Source organism: Polistes fuscatus, unplaced genomic scaffold (assembly GCF_010416935.1).
Source record: "Polistes fuscatus isolate 324 unplaced genomic scaffold, CU_Pfus_HIC Scaffold6, whole genome shotgun sequence".
Lineage (NCBI taxonomy): Eukaryota > Metazoa > Arthropoda > Insecta > Hymenoptera > Vespidae > Polistes > Polistes fuscatus.
The window spans coordinates 11851199-11872225 of record NW_025113140.1 but is presented as its reverse complement, the minus strand read 5'-3'; the positions used below and the strand labels follow the sequence as shown (position 1 = coordinate 11872225).

Sequence of the window (21027 nt, the reverse complement as noted above, 5' to 3'; positions counted from 1 at the left end):
TATTTGGTAATTGCATTTACACCATCATTTTACAATAGAAATATTGTTATATGTCTAAACAATCAAATAAAATTATACTTCCATAATTATTTATATAATTACTTTTGTGTTGAAAAACAAGAAAAAAGGAACAAAATATTATTCCCTATTAACTTAAAAATAAATTTTCCCGATAAAAACACGACTTGTGATGATCGTTATTTCGTGTAAATAAACTAAATGCTTGTAGTTTATCAAATATCCATCATTCCTCGCGATAAAGATCCGAAAATGAAAGATAAACAGAGAGAGAGAAGAGAAGATACAGAAAGGTTAAAAGTGCAAGCAGTAGATAATTTATACGTATGAGTGGAGATCAGACGAAAAGCACCTCTTGGTTACAGCGTAAAAGCAAAAAAAAACAAATTTTTTCAGAGCGAGAGCATTCGTTTATCGGTTACCACTGCCGCTGAAATTAGGCTCGGTTAGTGAATTTTTTCTGTGATATCACCGTGTCATGATATAGGTGCCAACGCGAGGTTATAGCGTACGTAAAAAGTTTAAAATGAAAAAGGTCTTCTAGTATAAAAATAAAAAAAGAAAATATGATTATAAGTAATGATCGTTATGTAAAATAATCAATTATTCATTTAATTTCATTTAAATCGTTATTTAAATGAACTCCGTTAATTCATGAAATAACCAACTAAACTCTGAAATGACTATACTGACCTGTTGAAGTATAAAAGATCACAGAATTACATACTTCAACTAGATAATATATAAAATCGTAGAGGCGAATAGTTAAAGTATGATGTTCTTATTTGTTTTTTTTTATTTCGCCCTTTTAAATGTTATATCCTAAAATAAATGATTAGTTCTAATCAAAATTAATTTGCTTGATATCAGCAGTTTTTAGAATAAAATAATTATACGATTAAACGGTTTATTATAGGTTTCACGTAAACAAATTTCTTCTTTATGTTAGACAAGAAGAAACATTAGATTTTAAAATGTTGCGATATAAAAGTAAGATATGACATTAGAAGAAAAGTATTTTCATCGTTTCAAATTGAAATATTTATAGGTAATATTTAAAAATTGAAACAAAAAAAAACATTAAAAGAACAAGCGAATGACAAAAGCTTATACAACTCTAGCTTGTTGTAATTACTCTTTGGTCCTTTGAAGTAACGACATACTGTTTTAACGTGAAGTTACAAAGCGGAGACCCTTTGTCCATTAGCAACGTGTGCACGCACGCGTGAGAAAAGGACACTTCTCTTTTCTCGTTCGTTTAAACATTTTGAGCGTGGTATTTAACTAAACGCATAAAATACTAAGTTCACGAAAAAGAAAGAACACGTTAAAAGAGAGGATAAATTGGATACCTCGTTTGAATTTTCTAGGATTCGTTAGTGTAATCGTTCGAAAATAATCCTTCAAATTAAATATAATATCTGTAGATCGTTTTTCATTGTAATATAACAATTTGAGATGAGGGCTTGAGGTAAAAATAAGTTTCAAATATACAAAGGGATAAAACGATCTCAAAGGATAATTTTATAGATAAATTTGGACTTCGTTAAAGTTCAGCAAAGATAGACACACACAGGAAAAGCACATTGTCATCGATCCCTACAACGCAAATGGCCTGAGGTAGTATTTTCCAGAGGATTGTTTAACTACCGTTAAAAAGAGTAAATAGGTGGAAATATTATTCCCACAAGTTCAAATTTATCTTGCAATAAAGATTTGAAATGATATGCATTTGCATCAGTTTACGATATTACTCGAACGATCCACTATTAATAGATCGATTAATAGATCGTTTCCTTAAAAACTAAACATTTCATAGCAGTTCAACAGCAACTAAAAACGAACGTCGAATAAACGAAATTGGAATATTGCCAATATTTCAATTCTTCTTTAGTATTCCATGAGTTCGTAATACAACTATTGCACTGCAATCCTCTTCGTCTTTAGTTATTTTATTTTCAAACAAATACTTAATTTATTATATACCGAAAGTCCATTTATTATGTTATTAATTACAACCTACATACGATTTATACACTTTTCGGAATTTATCTTATCTAGCATATCGTTTTATTAAAAAAAAAAAGAAGATATTACGATAACTGATTGATATTGACAAATTTTTTTAAATAATATAAAATACCTTATACCAGTATGAACAACAAGATATGATGAAAGATTCATGCAAAGATAAACGAGGTTTACCTTTTACAATTCCGGTCAACGAATCGTTCCACACTGTCTGACCGTACTCTACCCTCAGTAAGCCGACCAAATGTCAACAAAGTTGTGTCGCAAACTGTAAACTTTGGCAACGCAAGAGGGACGCTCGCATAATTCGATGTCGTTCGCTTGGTGTCCTGCGGCATCGAAGGGGTTGACTTTGGTTGTGATGGTAGTAGGAGGAGGGGGTGGGTTAGAGAAAACACTTCGCTTGAATACATCTTTTCGGTTAATATTCGGTTAAAATTCGGCAAAACGTACGTTTAAGGGTTTTCTTAATGTTTTTTTTGATAAATAATTGATCTTTTGTATATTGTTTTCGCATTCTGGTATTAAAATAGTATTATATCGCCAATTTATTATTGATTTATCTCGATAAAATGATCCGTTATATTTTACTTTAAGAACAGTTAAAAGCGTGTTAGTTTTGGCTTTTACTGTCTATCTATCCTGGAAGAGTTTGTTAAATTAGTTTCAAATACGCAATCATAGTTTATGGGTTTTTATTTGCTTCTATTCTACTTCCTTTTATTTTTTGCAGCCGTTGCCCGGTTATTTGTCGGAAGTCAATTTTTTTGCAAATAACGTAGAAAGCTGTAGAGCAATTTTTCTTAGGTCAGATATAATCCCGGTCTATATAAGGAAGGAACCTCCGATGCAATTTTACGAGAGAATATTCAGTATCCGTTTGCAAGACGGGAGCAAACGTCTTGGAAACTTATAATTAAAAAAAGGAAAACGCGTTAACTTTTCTTTTTTCTTTTCTAATCTTTTTTTTTCATAAATCTTTTTTCTCTTTTTTTTGGCAAACCAACACTCACTACTCGTAAACGTTCTGCAGTAAGGAAAATCACGGATACGCCTTCCACTCTCGAGTGTTACCACGCTTTTCTTCTTTTTCTTCTTCGAGAAAAATAGAATGAGAAAACGTAGCTCTCGAAGATTTAAAGTGCCGTCGGTTTCAAGTCCACCCAACCATGATTTTCCCTTCGGGCTTTAGGGTACAAGAATGATTCTCTTTCTCTTTCTTTTTCCCCTTCTCTCTCTCTCTCTCTCTCTCTCTCTATCTCATTTTCTCTCTTTTCATGCTATGAGAATATAATTAAAATAAAATTGAAATTAATTTCTTTTGAAATCGATATTATTTACATTCCATTGTATTGATTATATTTTAAATAATTCTTCTTTTATATTCACACACACACTTGGCATAGCGAATAGAAGAAGAAAAAATCGTATTAATTACTTCAACTCTTATCTTTCTTTGTCTCATTCTTTTTCTTACACGTACGTAGGTGCGTTTTAGCTTCGTAGAAAGCGGCAGAGTTCGTAGAGAAAGGCCGATCACGCTGCCTCACGTGATTAACGTTTACGAGCAACGCTGCTTAATTAATTGGACTGCTCCGAAAGCGAATATTAATCGTTCGTACTCGAGCTGGTCAGTGGGCTCGATTAGTATCTTTCGACGAACCGCTTCAGGCTATTTTCTCAAGTTACTCACTCTCATTTCGAAACTAGTATCAGCGGAAGCTCCGCAAGATACTTTTGATTGACTTTGCTATTCGCCTCGTTTTTCATTCTTCTATCTTATTGATCACAAAATAAAGATTACATAAATTGTTTATATGTACTAAGATGTAAAAAGAGACCAGATGGAAAAAATATTTTCTTTAAATATACCTCTAGCTGCGATATCAATTATTTATTTACTATAATTCATTTATCCTCATTAACTCATCTATTTATAGTATTATATCTATTTTAAGATTGTTTTGGATTATCTTCCAGGTTATTAAGTTTTAGGACGTTTTGAAATTATCTCCTGTAATTTATTTTTTATGAATTTTTTTTATTTATTTATTTATATATATATTTATATATATATATATATATACAGAATAGGTGTTCCAATTTCATACCAATCTTTCTTGACACTTTCTCTTTTGTCGTGGAATTTCACGATATAAAGGCAACTCGTAAATCTCTCAAAGAACATCCAATAGCAAAGGAACGATTCTTGCGAGTTAGGAATTCCACAAGGACGAGTAGTTTTTTCGAAGCTCGAAAAAAGATCGTTTGCATTTCAATTGCGAGCGAATAAATCGCGGAATCGAACCTCGGAAGGGTTCCCGAAGTCGAATGTAAGCCGCTTCGTGCTTCAATAATCGATCCCTTCGAAACATATAACGCATTGTCGGTTGAGTCTGTAGTATCGACTAGCTAAGAAACTTTTCCGTGAAATTTTTTACTTAAAAACCAGAATAAATTAAATTTATACACGAGAGAAATAAAAAATATTACAGTTTAAAAATCAAAAATATTACACAGTTTAAAAATCATTTTATCATTCGAGTTTAAGTCTCATAAATTTATGATGATCGATAAAATTCTTCTTCCGTGTAATATAACTATAATAATTAACATTGATAATTAATCTAATTTAAAGATTACGCTGATCGATTGTAAATGAATTTCATCATCCGGTGCTGCTAAAAGCTAATAATGGCATTAAGTATACGCATTAACAGTATAAAATATAATACGTTTTACGTATAGAGGAAGTCTCGAGCAATAGTACGGTTCTATGTGAAAGTTATTATTAATGTAATTACCTTTGGCACTCTGGCGAATAAGAACAATATTTTTTTGCATTGAAATGCATTCCGTGAACAGAGTAAGCGAGCTCCCGTTTTATTTTACCTTTTTTTTTTTTTCATTTCACTCGATATAGTATGTCTCTAGAGCAGCTAACAGCTGTTGTAAAATGTTGCCGACCTTTATTCGCACAATAATACGCACGATAGACAATATTTTTTGCGAAATGCATTCCGTGAACAGAGTAAGCGAGCTCCCGTTTTATTTTACCTTTTTTTTTTTTTCATTCACTCGATATAGTATGTCTCTAGAGCAGCTAACAGCTGTTGTAAAATGTTGCCGACCTTTATTCGCACACATACATACGAACGATACGAGAATATTTATTTCTCTTGTCGTCCATTAGTCACGCCTAATTACTAATCAGAAATCCAGTCGTTGAATTTAATAAACTCAATATCAATGGGAATATATTTTTCCATAGTGATAAGTATCATAAAGACATCGATCATTCTCCATTTTCACTTAGATACAATTAACAGTGTAAAGAAAACAAAAAAAAGAACAAAATATCGAAAAGCAAATTTACGTTGTTCAAACGATCACCCATTTCGAGAAAGGGGGAAGGAAAAAAAAATGGAAGAAAACACGTTGTCGATGCATTTGCCACTTTTGTTTTATCTTTCATCGAAAACGTCGTTCGTTGATATCGTTACGAAGTCTGAGAGTAATTGTGAGAGGAGCTCGTTAACGCGCCACTAGAATATGGCTCGTGGAGGGCTCGTTAAAAAGAAGAAGAAAAAAGAAAAAGAAGTGAATAACATCGAGCTTTAATAAGCACCGTTCGCTCCGTATAATGCACTCTGTGATTTACTTCGACGTTTCGTAGTCACTTCTCATGCTCCTTTATTAACTTCGTCATCCTATGGCTCCGTTTGTTGTCTCCTTTTTCTCATTCCCTTTGTCTATATTTGTAGATGTGTACGCATGTATACACGTTCAAAGGTTATGATCTTTCTTTACGATTTGTAATATGCCAAAGAAATATGCGTGCTGTATGTACATACATAAGAAGGATAATTACTCTTGAAGATTTTACAAATATCAGGATCGTAGTAATTAATAATCATTGCGCGACGATATGAAAAGAACAAAATAGGATTAATTACTCACGAGATGTAACTTATATTTATTATTACGAGTCTTACAAATAATATAGTAACGAAAGATACTTTGTTTTAATTTTAACTAGTAAATACAAAAATAGTTACCTTACCTATCTAAGAATAATATTGACGATGAATAGTTAATTTCTTAGGTTGATCGGTAAATAAAAATCTTGAATAAATTTATTTCCATTAAGAAAATAAAAGTTGATAAGCCAATGCATTTCTAATGCAAAGATAAAATCAGCGTATTGTGGAACGGGTATCTAGTATTGCCTCATGACATTGGAAAATTGGGTCGTACTGACTTGCAACGTGTAAGACTCGTCAGAATGGTCACAATATAACATGTTGTCCCATGAGTTTCTCGCATAAGATCGAATAACAGATACTCAACGACGCTCTACTATTAACTAACATGACTGTAACACCCATGGGAAACGTGAGCTAGGATTACCGTGCTATATCAAACTATATTTAGAGCCTTCTCTATTTGTCATTTCAAGGACGTCAAGTTGAAAGACAAGTAAAAGACATCTCTCTATTTTCCACCTATTTTTCTTCCTCTTTTATAAGAAATATATGAAAATAATTTCATCTAACATAAATTAAACTATATCCTTTAAAAAACATTTAACATATCAAACGTTACAAAAGAATTCAACATTTATATAAATATAACCCGAATTTTCTCTAATATTCATTATTGATTTTTAATTTCAAATTAATTTCAATATGTTTACATACTTATATATATATATATAATAATTAATATTTACAAGTATTAGATATTCATGTTGTCACAAATGGAGAACACGATACTTTCTCACAAATCGAGAACACGATCTTTTCTCACAAAGTTCATTTTATTTTACCCTAAAGACTCGATCGAAGAGAAAAATTTGAAGAAGCGTTGTAGAGCTCGTCTCTCGAGGCTTCGTTTCACCAAGTTTCTATCTAAAAATTGGAATTCAGTTTAAAAGCCGGCCCAACCCGGCCCAACCCGGCATTTACGATCTATGAGAGTATTTCCACGACGAAAGGGGATTTGCACTGGGGATTATCCAGTAAGTCTCTATAAAAATCTAAACATGTGAGAGCGCAGAGTACAATGGCTCTTTAAGAGCCATCCCATCGAACCTCACCTTCCTCACTTCACCACTCTATATCATTCTGATTTTTTTTTTTACAACTCTTTATCCAACCAACTCGCATCGCAATTTTACGCGTTCTCATTTTCGGCGAAAGATACCCAATCGAATCGTTTTCTCGGATGTACCCAGCTAAAAAATCTGCCGTTTTATTGTACTTTCTGCAGATTGAAGCTAAGGCTAATACAAGGAAAAACTTTTGCATCGAAAAAGGAAACTCGGGAGCTCTGATCGAGATCATTTTATTCCAATTCATCAATATTATATTCAATGAGTTCTCATTTTTCGTCGAACAACATCTTTCTCCCACTTTGCTAAATTAAAATACGTATTAAATAAGTTTTCTTTTATCTTGTATCATAGATATGTTTTATTAAACGATCGTTTTCAAACCATATAAATAAAAAAATAATTAAAAATTATTTTAATTAAAAGTTTTGATCAAAATAGGATATTTTATGTGCAAATTTGATGAGATCATTTTAAAGTTGTATTAACTTTTCATATCAATTTTTCTTTAAACGCGAGTATTGTTTTTATTCTTTTGTTCAGAAATATATAGATAGAACTTTACGGAACAGAGGTCAAATATAGTCGTTAATATTCTAGTCCTTTAGTTTCGCTATCAAAGTACCAAGAATGAAAAGGTTCTTTTACTATTGAGTAAACTTTCGACACGTATTATAACTGTTCAATCAATTCGCTTTCATAGATGAAAAAGCCGTATTCAGTTGGAAAATCGTGTTGTATTACAAATATGTTACTAATACTATGAATTAAAAATAAATATTTTTTTTTAACGAATGATAATCTCAAAGATATACTAATATTTTAATGCCCGATTCAAGGGGATTAAATGGAAATAAACGATGTAACATGAAAAATATAAAACGTTTGATTCTTCGATTTTATGGACATGTATTATCTGAAAATGTTTGAAATCATGGTCATGAAAGCAGATGGATCGTATACGTAGATAACCACATTGCTCAGATAATTAACACACTGAACAGATCCTCCAATTAGTAGCGATAGGCAATTAGCATATAAGCGTGACAATCGATGTATCTATACATGTATCATGTAATAGCATAAATGTAGATAATCTTGTGAGAATAAAATTTCAAACTCGATATAATCTTTAACATGCAATGTTACTCATCATTAATAACAAAACAACATCGAGTAAAGAAGAAGTTTTCATCAATAATATCCGATTTTTAATGAAACCGATCCAAACGAAACATACTCAACCTGCGGTCAGATACACCCTGTCATAAATTTATCCTCTTTTTGTTTTGTAGCTAAAATTTTAGCCATTTATCAACACCCAACAACACTACGCTTTCGGGATCGATCGCCCTTAAAAACAATACCAATGATCACATTAATGTTTAAATACACATATTATTTACTATACACTCTATGACCTTTTTTTTTTTAGTCATCGATTTTCAACCGGCACCGATGTGTTCGTAATATTTAATATGTTATGAAGAGGCGAATACAAATTATTCGGAATGAAAGGTAAACAACGGAGAGGAAATAATAATAATACAATTTTTATCTACGACATTTCTTCAGGAAATTTCAATTTTTCTGTCTTCGTTTGTTTTATTAATCTTTATCTTCCCTGTCTGAATTTTATCGATTCGGTAATATATTATCATTTCAAGGAAGAACATTTCCAAATTAGTTTGCTTGACGTCACGATTAAATTTTTCCAATTAAGATCATAAACAAAGGCCATGTCCTAGATCGGGACGAATATATAACTTAGAACTCTCTCTCTCTCTCTCTCTCTTACCGTAAATCAAGAAGAAGGATGGAAAAATTGACATTTGCCGTAGCAAACTTGGCTAAACTCACGATAATTATAGCTGTTGTTCAATTTCCTTGTATGCTTTATCTATCGAATATCTTTTGCATCTGCTATATGAACGTACTTTAAATCATCCAACGGAGTTTCTAATGATCGATTAGCATTAAAAAATAAGAGAGAAAGAGAGATATATAGGTACTACTTATTTTCTTTTTAATACGAACACAACTCTCATCAAAAAGCATTAGTATGGCAAATAAGTGATAGAGCATGGAAAAAGAAAAAGGGAAAGAAAATAAAAGATAGAACAAAAGGGTAGGAGGCGGGGGGAGAAGGAAATAAGAATAAGGGATAGGGTAGAATAGAGGGAAACACAAAAGAAAAGAAAATGAAAGAAGAGTTTGTAGGACGTAGAAATAAAACCGACAGACAGCAGTGTTACTATCCACGTAACGCCCTTTTCCCCCTAGCATCGTGCATTTTTCTCGTTAGCCTCTATCTTCCTTTTTCATCTCGTGATACTGCCCATCGTTGTTTCTCTCTCTCTCTCTCTTTCTCTTCCAACCAACCTAACACCCCTCGTATACTCACGTTTAATCCCGTTGACACGGATTAACGAGGATTCTTGACCGTCGCGCGTCAAAGGCTACTTTGTCCTAGCCGTAAATTAATCGATGTCAGATGTCAAATTATTTTACCCGACGCAGATAACGTGAGCGTCTCGCTAAAATAGAACAAGAACAAGAAGAAGAAGAAAAAGAAGAAGGAGAAAAAAGAAGAAGAAGAAGAAGAAGAAGAAGAAGTAGATAGGTGGAAAAGGGTGGGGGAGGGGAGGAAAAAAAATAAAGGGAAACAAAAAAGAAAGCGATTCTCATCCATCATACGGCAAATCTTTTCTTCGTGCGACGTTTTTGCGAATGGTTAGGAAGAAACGTCGTTCCGACTTCATTCATGTGTTGTGTGCACACATGTACACGTCTAGCATGTTTTTTTTCCTCGACACGCCTCGATCGTGTTAATAAAAACACCTCCTAGCGCCATTTACGAGATTAACCTACACTTTCGTAAAATTTTACCTGAGGCGTCTCGTTAAGAAGAATTAAGTACATACTTTCGGTAAATTGAAAATAAATATAAAAAGAGTAATATATAGAACAAGTTGAATGGAAGTTCTATAATCGATCTAAACTACCGGCCAAAAGTTTCGAATTACTTGCTGATTCTTGTAAAAATTAAATATACTGGTTAAACTTGAAATCATCTATCGTTAATATCAAATATTAACAAGTTAAATTATCTTTTAAGACATTTTAGCATTTTATTATGTCCATAATGCTTTATTATAGTTTATACATTCACAATTTTCCAAAAAAGAAATATCGTTGACAAATTCTACAAGAACCACCTACATTCAATTCGAAATACTCGAGAAACTACAATTGTCAGGATATTCAGAATATATCAAGACTGTTATAAAATTATAAGCAATTTTTTTGACGATAGGGCAATTTAAAAAAAAAAGTTTCATTCCTTAATAAAAAGAAGAAGAAAAATAAAACAAATAAAAAACATATTACTCAAACGTTTTTGTTAGCAAACAAATCTACCTCGGGTTTACTCTAATGGCATTCATTTTGTTCATATACTTAAATATATCCCGATTTCTCTGAATAACACGTAGCGATTCAAAACTTTTGGCCTATTTATATCGTATGTTCAATATCGATAAAACATTAAACAAGAATTTTGATAGGTCGTTCAATGAACTCCGTTCGAAAAAAGTAGAATAATAATAAATGATGATTGATACACGCATATATTATAAAGAATTACACGCGTGATGAAGGAAAGGCGTGAAGAAGATTCAGCTGGAGGGGTCAGTAATACGCAGCTAAAGTTCTACGTCTCGTTGAAAGCGTGTAACTGGTAGCAGAACCCAAGGGATTACTGGTAATCTGTGGTAAGCTACGCTACGTGTGCAGGTACCAGCAACCTGTTTCGGATATTGTTACGACGAGGAGCCGGGAGCCATTTCAACGACGAGTCGTTCGAACTCTAGTATCCACTGTGCTGTTTCTCTTCCGGTACCGGCGCCGGCTCGTTTGTAGACTCGTTAGCACCGTACCGCGGATACGATGAGGAGATTCGATGCTTTACAGACGAATTAGCCAAATGTTGCGAAATTTCCATCGTATCCTGTCTGTTTCCCTCTCCTTTTGTTCCTATTTCTTTCTCTCTCTTTCGAGCTCTAACGAACGAGACACACACGTTCGCCAATTCCAATGAATATTTTCAGCGAAGAAACATATTTACTCTCACTCTCTCTCTCTATCTATCTCTCTTTCTCTTTGTTGTATTGGAAAATGGTCAAATTGGTTACTTGCAAAAAATTTATAGCATTCCCTGAACGTTTGTTGTCTTTGTGAATACACGAATAATTATAATAGGAATAGAAATGATTAAATACAAATTCGATTCGAATAGGAGAATATTTTTGTGTATGGAATATAACTAACAATAAGATATAACGATTGCTACCAATTATTATATATAGACAAGTGGTAGATGAAAATATATTTTTATATTAAAAAGAAAATAAAGAAAAATACAGAGAGTATTTTCTAGTTACGGCTAGAAGAGATCCTTTACGATGTATATAATAGTGAGATCAACATGCCAAGGTTCTCGCGTAATTACAACGCAATAGCCGACTAAGCTTTCTCTAAAGACAGATATTAAATCAGTTCGTTCACACGTTAGCGACCAATTTAACGACACCGCCGTCGTAAAGTATTCCTTCTCTCTCTCTCTCCCTCTCTTTTTCTCTCACGCACACTCACTTATTTTTTCTTCTTTCTCTTTCGTACTTCTTTCTATATGAACGACGACCTTCCTTTAATAGCTTAACGCATTAACGTTAGATATATCTTCCCACCCTTTAGCCACGCTTGTAATAGTTGATCAACGAGAAGAAAAGAGAACTTGGCGTTTAACCTTTTGATAACAACTCTTTCGAGCTAGTGTTTCACTTCTCGAGTACTTTCCCAAACGAGATTTAACGTTGTAATCACTTTATACGAAATAGCTTCTCGTACTCTTAAGATTCCTTCGAAAAGCGAAGAAAGTGAGACTTTTAAGCGAATAACTTTTATCCCTTAATTGAGAGTCGTTAGTTCTTTAGAAATTATTCCGAAAATAATACATACCTACAATTGTTTTCAATCTGATATTCGAAGAAAATAAAAATTTGATATTCTCTAACTGAAAGACATAAAGATTTCAAAATAACATTGTGATTCGCGGTTTAAAACGCTTGGCGGATAGAAGTGAATTCTCATGCGTTTAGTGTATCGCAGTTTTGTAGAACGAGACCCCAGGGTACGATATTCTGTATTATAGTCGTCACGCGTATATACGTTCATGAGAAATACGTAATTCGAGTGGTTCGTATCGGTAGCCGTTCTATAACGCACTATGCCGCTTATGTAAAGCATACTACGTGCATATATGTAGATACATAGTATACAATATATGATAATACGTAACATGGGACTGTTTGCTAGAGTTGAAAGGATATATCATTGAGCAGGAATACCCCAGTAGTAAAAACACCGATTGTTGAGTCGAAAGTTGAATATAATGTTATATTAAACAATATAACTTATCGTATACATTTTCAACCGAATAAATTCCATTTCATATGCGTTTTTTGATCAAAAATATTTATCACATTTGAATTTAAAAAAAATGTTCATCAATAATCCTATTCTTATAATAGTGTCAAGCTATACAGAAACTTATCGACCCGCAAAATGGTAACAAGTTTATTAAATTCAGTATGAATTCCATAAAATTGTGATCTATAAATTACCAAAACTTATCAACCCATAAAAACTCTTATATTATACAATTATAAAAACTACCCAGCTATAGTATCACTTTAAATCAACTCATACAAATTATAAAAAATTTACAATAATATTAATTATACTACAAAGGATTACAAAAAATTCACATTAAAGGGTTACACTACCTTGACGTTCGGAAAAACTATCAGAAAACTTTGATTTGACACTACTTGAAAGTATTTTCGAGCTAATTTTTTCGAGCACCAAGATATCTTAACAAATCAAAAAGAACAATCAATATAAATAAAATTATTTTTTTCCAAAAATAAAATCTTGTAAATAAATTTACTTAATTTTAAATCATTGATAATTGGTAAATTCAAGAATTGAATTGAAAAATACGTAGCTATGTATGTCATATATGTTTCAAAAGAGATCAATTATATTTCCTCAAAAATTGGACGTAATGAATATATATGTTATAATATATTAAGTATTAAAATTAGGTCAATCATATATATAGTAAACAAAATAGTTTTAGCTCATGATTAAAAAATCATCTAATTAAACAGTATCATCTTTTTTTCGTAAAATCAAAGAAGTCTTCATTAGATGTTCTCTCGCAAAGTGCAAACGAATGCGATGAAGTCTTCCCTTTCGTTACGCAAAGAATGACAAATGGAAGACCATTAGAACGATTTCGTGATCATTTCGTCCTTCCATCGTCCATATACGTGTAAGCGATAAATCTTTAGAAAGATCTGTAATTATAAAATACAAAAAGCATAATAACACAGCGTGAAAAAAGAAATTAAAATTATTTAATTATCGCTGATATAGATAAGAACAAAACTAATATCTCGTTAATTTAACTACTAATTAATTTACTAATCGTTCATCATTATAGTAATTTGAAGAACACTTTGTCATTCTAAAAACGTAGACACGAACATAGGCACTATTTAATTCTAAATACAATTAGTCTCTAATATCTTACTTACGTAAAATGCTCTCTCTCTACTCGATTTTATTTGAATTATTTAATTATTTATATTACGTGGATTATATTAGAATAAAAATTACATATTTCCACTACTTTTGTACTAAAAATCGTTAAATGAAATGTTCGTGGTAAAGACTCACCAATTAATAGACGTATTTACGTTTTTAGTAGGAAAAATTCAAACAATAAATGATAAAAAATGTACCACGGCTAAGATTCGGTACATATTTTTAAATCTATATTAACGCAATTACGCGCATAAACGTTAATGCATTGAAAACCGTATAAATGAAACTTCAAAAAAGACAAATAAATCATACATTTACTTAATTTTGTTGAGCTTTCGAAAAAAAATATCAGTGATATTCTTATACATACTTTTTGTTAGTTAATAATTCATAATATTTATGTAAATGTTTTTAAAAATTTGATAAAATAGGACCATATTCGTAATAAAGAGTAGACAACGAGGAAAAACTCTATGTAATTAGAAATAGATTCGTTAATGTTATAGTCGTAAGACAAATGAAGGTTAAAACTCGTATAAATGTAACGTATTTCGAATAGACGCTCTCGGTAAAACGCTATGTCGAAACTGACACGAATCGTAACGGTACTCATCAGTACGGTACAACAGCAATCCACCTTGTAAAATGTTGAAAAATTTAATGGCCTCAGTATCATTTAATACGACGCCAGAGAAAGATGACTTCTCATTGTAGAAGAGAGTATCAAACACAGGAGGAAAAGGGATTGTTAATGAAGAGATAGATCAAAGAAAAATACGAAGAACCGTCAACGGTAATAATTTAATTGAAAAAGTAAGAAACAAACCAAAACCTTGTGATTTCTTTCCCCTCGTTGATTAATTGCACCTGTTGGAACGAAAGCATTACAAAATAAGTATTCGTGAATAAGCTTGTCGACGAAATTCGATCACACGCCGCGGTACTTTTTGTAACGCAACCGTTTAATTGCAATTGGAATTAACCGTGGTCGAAGCTGCCCGATGAGCGTATTAATTTGCCACGGAAAATGTTTGTAGACGAGTGTGTTTATATTACGCGATATATGTACGCGTATGTGTGCACGCAAGCCAGCGTGCGTGTGTACGATCGATTGAGCCCCGCCGAAAATTCATTTAACTTGCCAATTTTTCCGATAAGGTCTCATTAATTCTCATTAATTTTTATTATCGTTCTCACGTGAATCTGCAAAGATCGTGTTGCTGATTGGTTTATATTTTTTTTACATTTATTAACATATAAATACTATAATTTATTCAAATATCCCATTAGGAATACTAGAGAATCTATATTATTCGGACGATTTATGATTCTCATCATTTTCATAACTGATTAAATATATTTAATTATAAATAGATATATATATAAGTTGTGATATACAATAAATTACTTCTTAATGTTAAATCCCGCACATATAATCCGACAAAAATATCCCCTTAAGGATCGAATCTTTTTCCCACACATTTAGTCCTTAACTTTCTACCAATAAGACATATCTTGTTTATCGCACAACGATAAATTCAGGTGGGTTTAGCGCCGAGGTTTAATTAAACTAGTTTGGTCGTCATTCCGTCCCTTTCCAGAGCCCAAGCTTTTACGTGTCTCCGTTAGAATCGATCGGCCACTTTAAGTTAGTCGCTCGCGAACGGAACGCACTCTTTACGTTATATTAGTAAATTTATGTAGGTAAGGAAAAAATATATCTATACGATACGTACTAGTAAATATCATTAGTATTCTTAAAAGCGCCACTTTATTATGCGTACTCGAGGCAATAAGCGAGAAATAGCACGAACCATTTTTTACCGTTCATTTATTTTCTTTCAATAACTACTCGTTCGATTATATATAAAGAAAGTTAAGTTAATGTTAAGTGAAATCAAATAATTTATATTGGCGTCTACAGCCTAATGATATTGTTTTGCTAGAAAGATTCAATATATTCAAGAGTTGTAAAAAAGAAAAATAAACAAGTAGTATAATAAGACTTATTTTTTAACGTCCTTTCAGCATTAATGATTCTCTTAGCAACGTAAAAGAATGAGATCTTGTTGATCTCACGTAAGCAGTCTTACGTAAAAGCCGTCATAAGCCGTGTTGTGTAGATCCCATAGATCGAAACACGGATAACGGCAATCCCGTGGATACCAATATTTACGAGTCGCCAACGTTATTCCAATCGTTTCGTTTCTCGTCATAAGAGGAGTCACGAAAATTTATTTATCATAGGTTTCGGGTCAGTAAAAAAAAAATCCCTGATATTTTGATCGTTCGAACAAGCTATTATTCTTTGTTCTTTGCCGTGCGGCAAGCGAATTGATTAGTTGCTTGCTTGGTTGCTTGCTTTGCTAGATGCTTGGCAAATCAAGAATCTAACTCGTAACTTCTTTATCAAACTTTCAATTATCCAAAGGTCCTGCCCCTTGAGCCGAGCAATTACAAACACGCGACTCTCTCCAACATAATTTCAATAAATATTTGCATTCTTCTAACTAAATAAAAAAACCAATTAAAATCTGAAGACAACGACGTTTTTATGATAATTAACACATTTCCAGCTAACGTTCCAACTAATATATTAATCCGAAAATATTTATATATCTTATATTCTATATTTACATGAGAGTTTTCGTGTAGAAAATATGCAAACATTTCTAAACACATACACACAAATATATATATTCATGTGCCAAATAAATTAAACTACCAAAATTAGTCCTACTTAATTCTAATATAAGTATATCATATGTCTAAAAATTTATCAATTAAATGATTACTATTCCAGCAAACGAATTTCTCTATATGTTGTATGACCGTTAACTAAATCGAACTAAATGATATGCATTTACATATCGTTGAAAAACGACAAAGTTAGCGCGTAAAGTAACGAATGGAACTGAATAAATAATAATAATCATAATTGGTAAATGGAAGGAAGCAGAAACTGTGTAATTAGACGACTCGTTTATGCAAATAAAAGGACGCTAATTACGTCGTAAATGCGGTAACCATATCAAGATCAATATTCCGCGTCGCGTTTGTTGTTTACGCGAGTCTCATAAGCTACGTAACGTAAAATGAGAAACTCTTAGACTTTTTGGGGGGCCATTGAAACACCATAATTTATTTTTCTACTTTTAAGAGAATATTTGTTGAAAAGCAATAACGTTATTCGTAAACTAAAATACGACATCGATGCGACCATTACAACGTTCGCATGAAAATCTACTTTATTTATGCGTTATCGAGTTAATAAAAAATATGAAAATAAAAAGAAAATCAATACTAATAATAGAAAGCTTAAGAGTAGGGAAAAAACGATTTGATTAAAAAACAGGGTAAAGTTCACTCGGATTTAGAATTTGGTGCTTGGCAATAAAAGCAAATAGGTGTCGCATAAATACTACTCTGATAACTAGGCTCACAACTTACCGGGCTTATCCAGATCAGATACGTCGACCTGCGAGTAGACCGAGGCCACTCCCAGGACCAACAAAACTGTGGTCGTGGTTGTAGTGGTGCTACTATTCGTTGCGGATTGCATCGTCGAAGCGATGCTAGCGAAGTTCCACCTGCACCTCCACCACATTTTTTCTCTTCTTTCTTTTTCCTCTTCCTCTTTCTTTTTCTTCCTTCTTTTTCCTTCCTCTTCTTCTTCTTCTTCTTTTTCGCACTAATTATTCACAAAATAACGAACAAAAAAAAATAAAAAATAAAACGGGACACGTTCCCTTCAGTTTTTCTTTTCGTTCTTGCCTGGTTTTACTCCTGCTAAATGTTAGCACTCCATAAACTTAGGACAGTTTCGAAATGGCACTACTAATTGCAACCACGAATCTTCTTTTCGTTTTCTTTCTTCCCTCTTACGTTCGTTATGCCAGCAACGCGCTCGCTGCCGTCGCAGCATTGCGTCCTGGACATTTTCCCTTAATTTCTTTTATTTTCCTCTTATTTTTGTATTCTAACCTTCTAGGAAGATTGATTTTCAAATGGATTTTTGATAGAAGGGATATTACTTGAAAAGTCGACGATATAATTTTTAATCCATTAATAACATCTTTCGTCAAAAAGTTTCGTCGAATTTTGTCAAAATGTACAATTTTTGTTTTCTTAACTTCAGATATCTCCAGACAAAAATTTGTATATACATGTATGTCTGTAGAAATGGGTGATAGAAAATTTGGATGCGACACACTTCGATAATAGCAATGTTACGACGAAAACTTATGAATATCTCACGTTTCGTTGGCAGTTTAGTGATAATAACTCATGAATTTGTCACGTTTCGTTGGCAGTGTTGAAAGAATTATCATTCGAAAAGTCGACGATACAATTTTTAATCCAGTAATAACATCTCTCGTCGAAAATTTTCGTCGAATTTCATCAAAATGTACAATTTTAGTTTTTCTAACTTCGGATATCTCCGGACAAAAATGTGTACATATATGTATGTCTGTAGAAATCGGTGATACAAAATTTGGGTTCGACACACTTCGATAACGGCAATATTACGATGAATGCTCGTGAATATTTTACGTTTCGTTGGCAGTTTAGTGATAATATCTCGTGAATTTGTCACGTTTCGTTAGCAGTGTTAAAAGAATTATCATTCGAAGAAACACGCGTTTAGTTTGATTTAGTTAGCTTTTATCAATCTCTCTTTCTCTTTCTCTCTTGGGAAGAAAAATCTTTCAAAAAGAATCACGTGTACTTTTACATTCAGATTAGACCGACGATAAAAGCGTCTGCGTATTTTTATCAAAGAAGAGTAGCTTATATTCATTCACAAAGAAACTGATAATTATCAGCAAAACAGACGATAAATTCTTGCACTCGAATCAGAAAGATTGACTAACTCACTCATAAGACAAACCTTGGTAAGCTCTGAAGATAAGTTTCAATCGAGACTGTAAATATCCCTTGGAGATACAAATCGACTTGCCCTAATCGATTTCACGTGTCTTGTCAAAACTATCCACGAGAGCGTGTCACGTGCGTACACGTAAGAATTGCGGTGGATTCTTTTTTTTCGGTCCAATTGTGTGCAAATGTCCTTTGACAGCAATAAAAAGAAAATAGAAACAAAAGGGGGTGGGGGAGAAAAAAGAGAAAAGAGAAGAAAATTGAAAATAAAAAAAATTGCAGAAACAAGGAAACAAAAATCTATCTTTAGAAACGGGCTTATCTCTAAAAATACAAAAATCCGTTTGAAATGTCACTGAATCGACGACGGATCATCGACGAAGGCCGTCCATTTTTTGTATTCCATCGACGGATTCCGCACCGCGTACGTTTACCGTCGTCATTCGCTAGCATACGTTATGATCGATTTTATTTCGATAGCAATAACAGTTGTCAATCGATCGATCGAACAAACTAACTACACAACGATAAGAACAAAATGATGAGTTCAAGAGAAGAGACCAACTTCGTGTGTCCTTTGTTTTTCTTTTCTCCTTTCCTTTCCTTTCCTTTTTATTTATTTCAACGTAAAAACAAATCTTCGACGATTTTCACTCATGACAAAGTGTACTTTGATATAACGCGTTATGCTGGTTCGAAATAAAGAACGCGTAAAAACACCTTTCCCATGACGGAACCACATCGAGTCCTGACCCGCAGCGGCTCGGCACTGAAACCATTGAGTAGCACGAATGACTGTCGCGAGTCTCCTCGGTTATATCCGTATTTGCTCGGATACGTTCGGGCACGCTCGCTTTACTATCCTCTTCTATTCTATCACGCCACCCTCTTTCTCATTCTCTAGCTATCGGCGAGTCGAATTTCTCTCTTCTAAGCCGAGATAGTTCTTTTCTCTCTTTCATTCTCTCCTACTTTTTTTTTTTTTCTATGAAATATTATAAATAAACAAATAAATATCTATATTTATTTATATTTTTATCGATAATCATGATAGCGGTCTATTATTCAACAAAATTTTACGATTTATTTTATAATATAAAATAATTTTAATGTAAAAAAAAAATCATAAGATATTCATTTTTCCAATATTTTGACTCATTCCGCTGTCATAATTATAGTCACATTTATTCATTTTTCATCTATTCTTATATGCTATATTTATTCTATGATCTTCCTATTATTAATTTTAATTTGGCATATTAACATTTTTATATTTATACTTTTCTTCATATGTTTATTAGTTTATATTTTAAAGACCTATCAACAAATTTAGAACTTCGAATAGAACGCAGAATCTTTTTTACCCCAGATGAATTCCTAGTAGTTTATATTAGAATTCTCGTTTCTACGTGTTTATATTTAACTACATATATTTTCTTCTATTTTTTGATATATCTCGTTCTCTCTCTTACTTATATTCCTTCCGTATATCGTTTCATTTACTACGTATCTCCAATGAATCTCCTCCCAGTCTCTCTCTCCCTCACTCTCTCTTACTCCCTCTTCGTTATTCTCCCATGCAGAGGATTACTATGATTTAGCGACACGGCTAATGAGTCGCCATAATCGTCGTGGTGCAGGCACCGTGCAAACATCGTGCGTGCAACTTGCACTCACCAGGAACGAGATGCTCCTGGGTACTGTCTTACTTCGTTATCTATGTAACTCACCTAAGGGAACTCATCCCCCGTCTCTCTCTTTCTCTCTTTCACATATACACACAAACACTGCGTTTCTATCTCTTATGGTTTCACTTTGTTAGTTTCCTATTACAGGAAGCCGCGTGTTAACGAGTAACCATTGACCTCTGTTCCATTCGAAGTTCTTTAGAATTTATTATTTTTGAAATCCGAAGAAGATGTTTCAAGTTCTCCGAAATAATTAAAAAATTTGTCATTAAATTTTTCAATGGACATTTCCAATATGTAATAGTTGAACGTTGAATATACTTTGACTATGCTTTATTAATTAACATTTCTGCATCTATCTTGCATGTTCGGTTTATCAGCATGGAACATTGAGCATTCTAATTATTGATGCGAATTATCGATTCGATGCATAAAAGAGCGACCAATTGCAGGGTTTATTAAAGTTTCCCCTTACGTTTATCCTCTCGATGCACGGCTCGACAAATTTTATTATTCCCCATCTAACGATCGATCTGTCTCATTAAACTCGTTAGAAATGTTTGCTCATGACAAATACGTAACGGACATTACGTCGAAATTACAAATTAATAGTTTATTTGCTTT

General features: G+C 32.7%; 1 protein-coding gene across 1 annotated transcript in view; it reads right to left on the bottom strand.

Annotated features, from left to right (window-relative positions):
• Positions 1-17506, bottom strand: part of LOC122522886 (hemicentin-2) — a 102471-nt gene extending 84965 nt beyond the window's left edge. The window contains exon 1 of the mRNA XM_043644246.1: positions 17285-17506. Within this exon, the coding sequence (XP_043500181.1) occupies positions 17285-17441 (157 nt within the window). The 5' untranslated portion in view covers positions 17442-17506. The remainder of the gene's footprint in view (positions 1-17284) is intronic.
• Positions 17507-21027: the final 3521 nt, after the last annotated feature.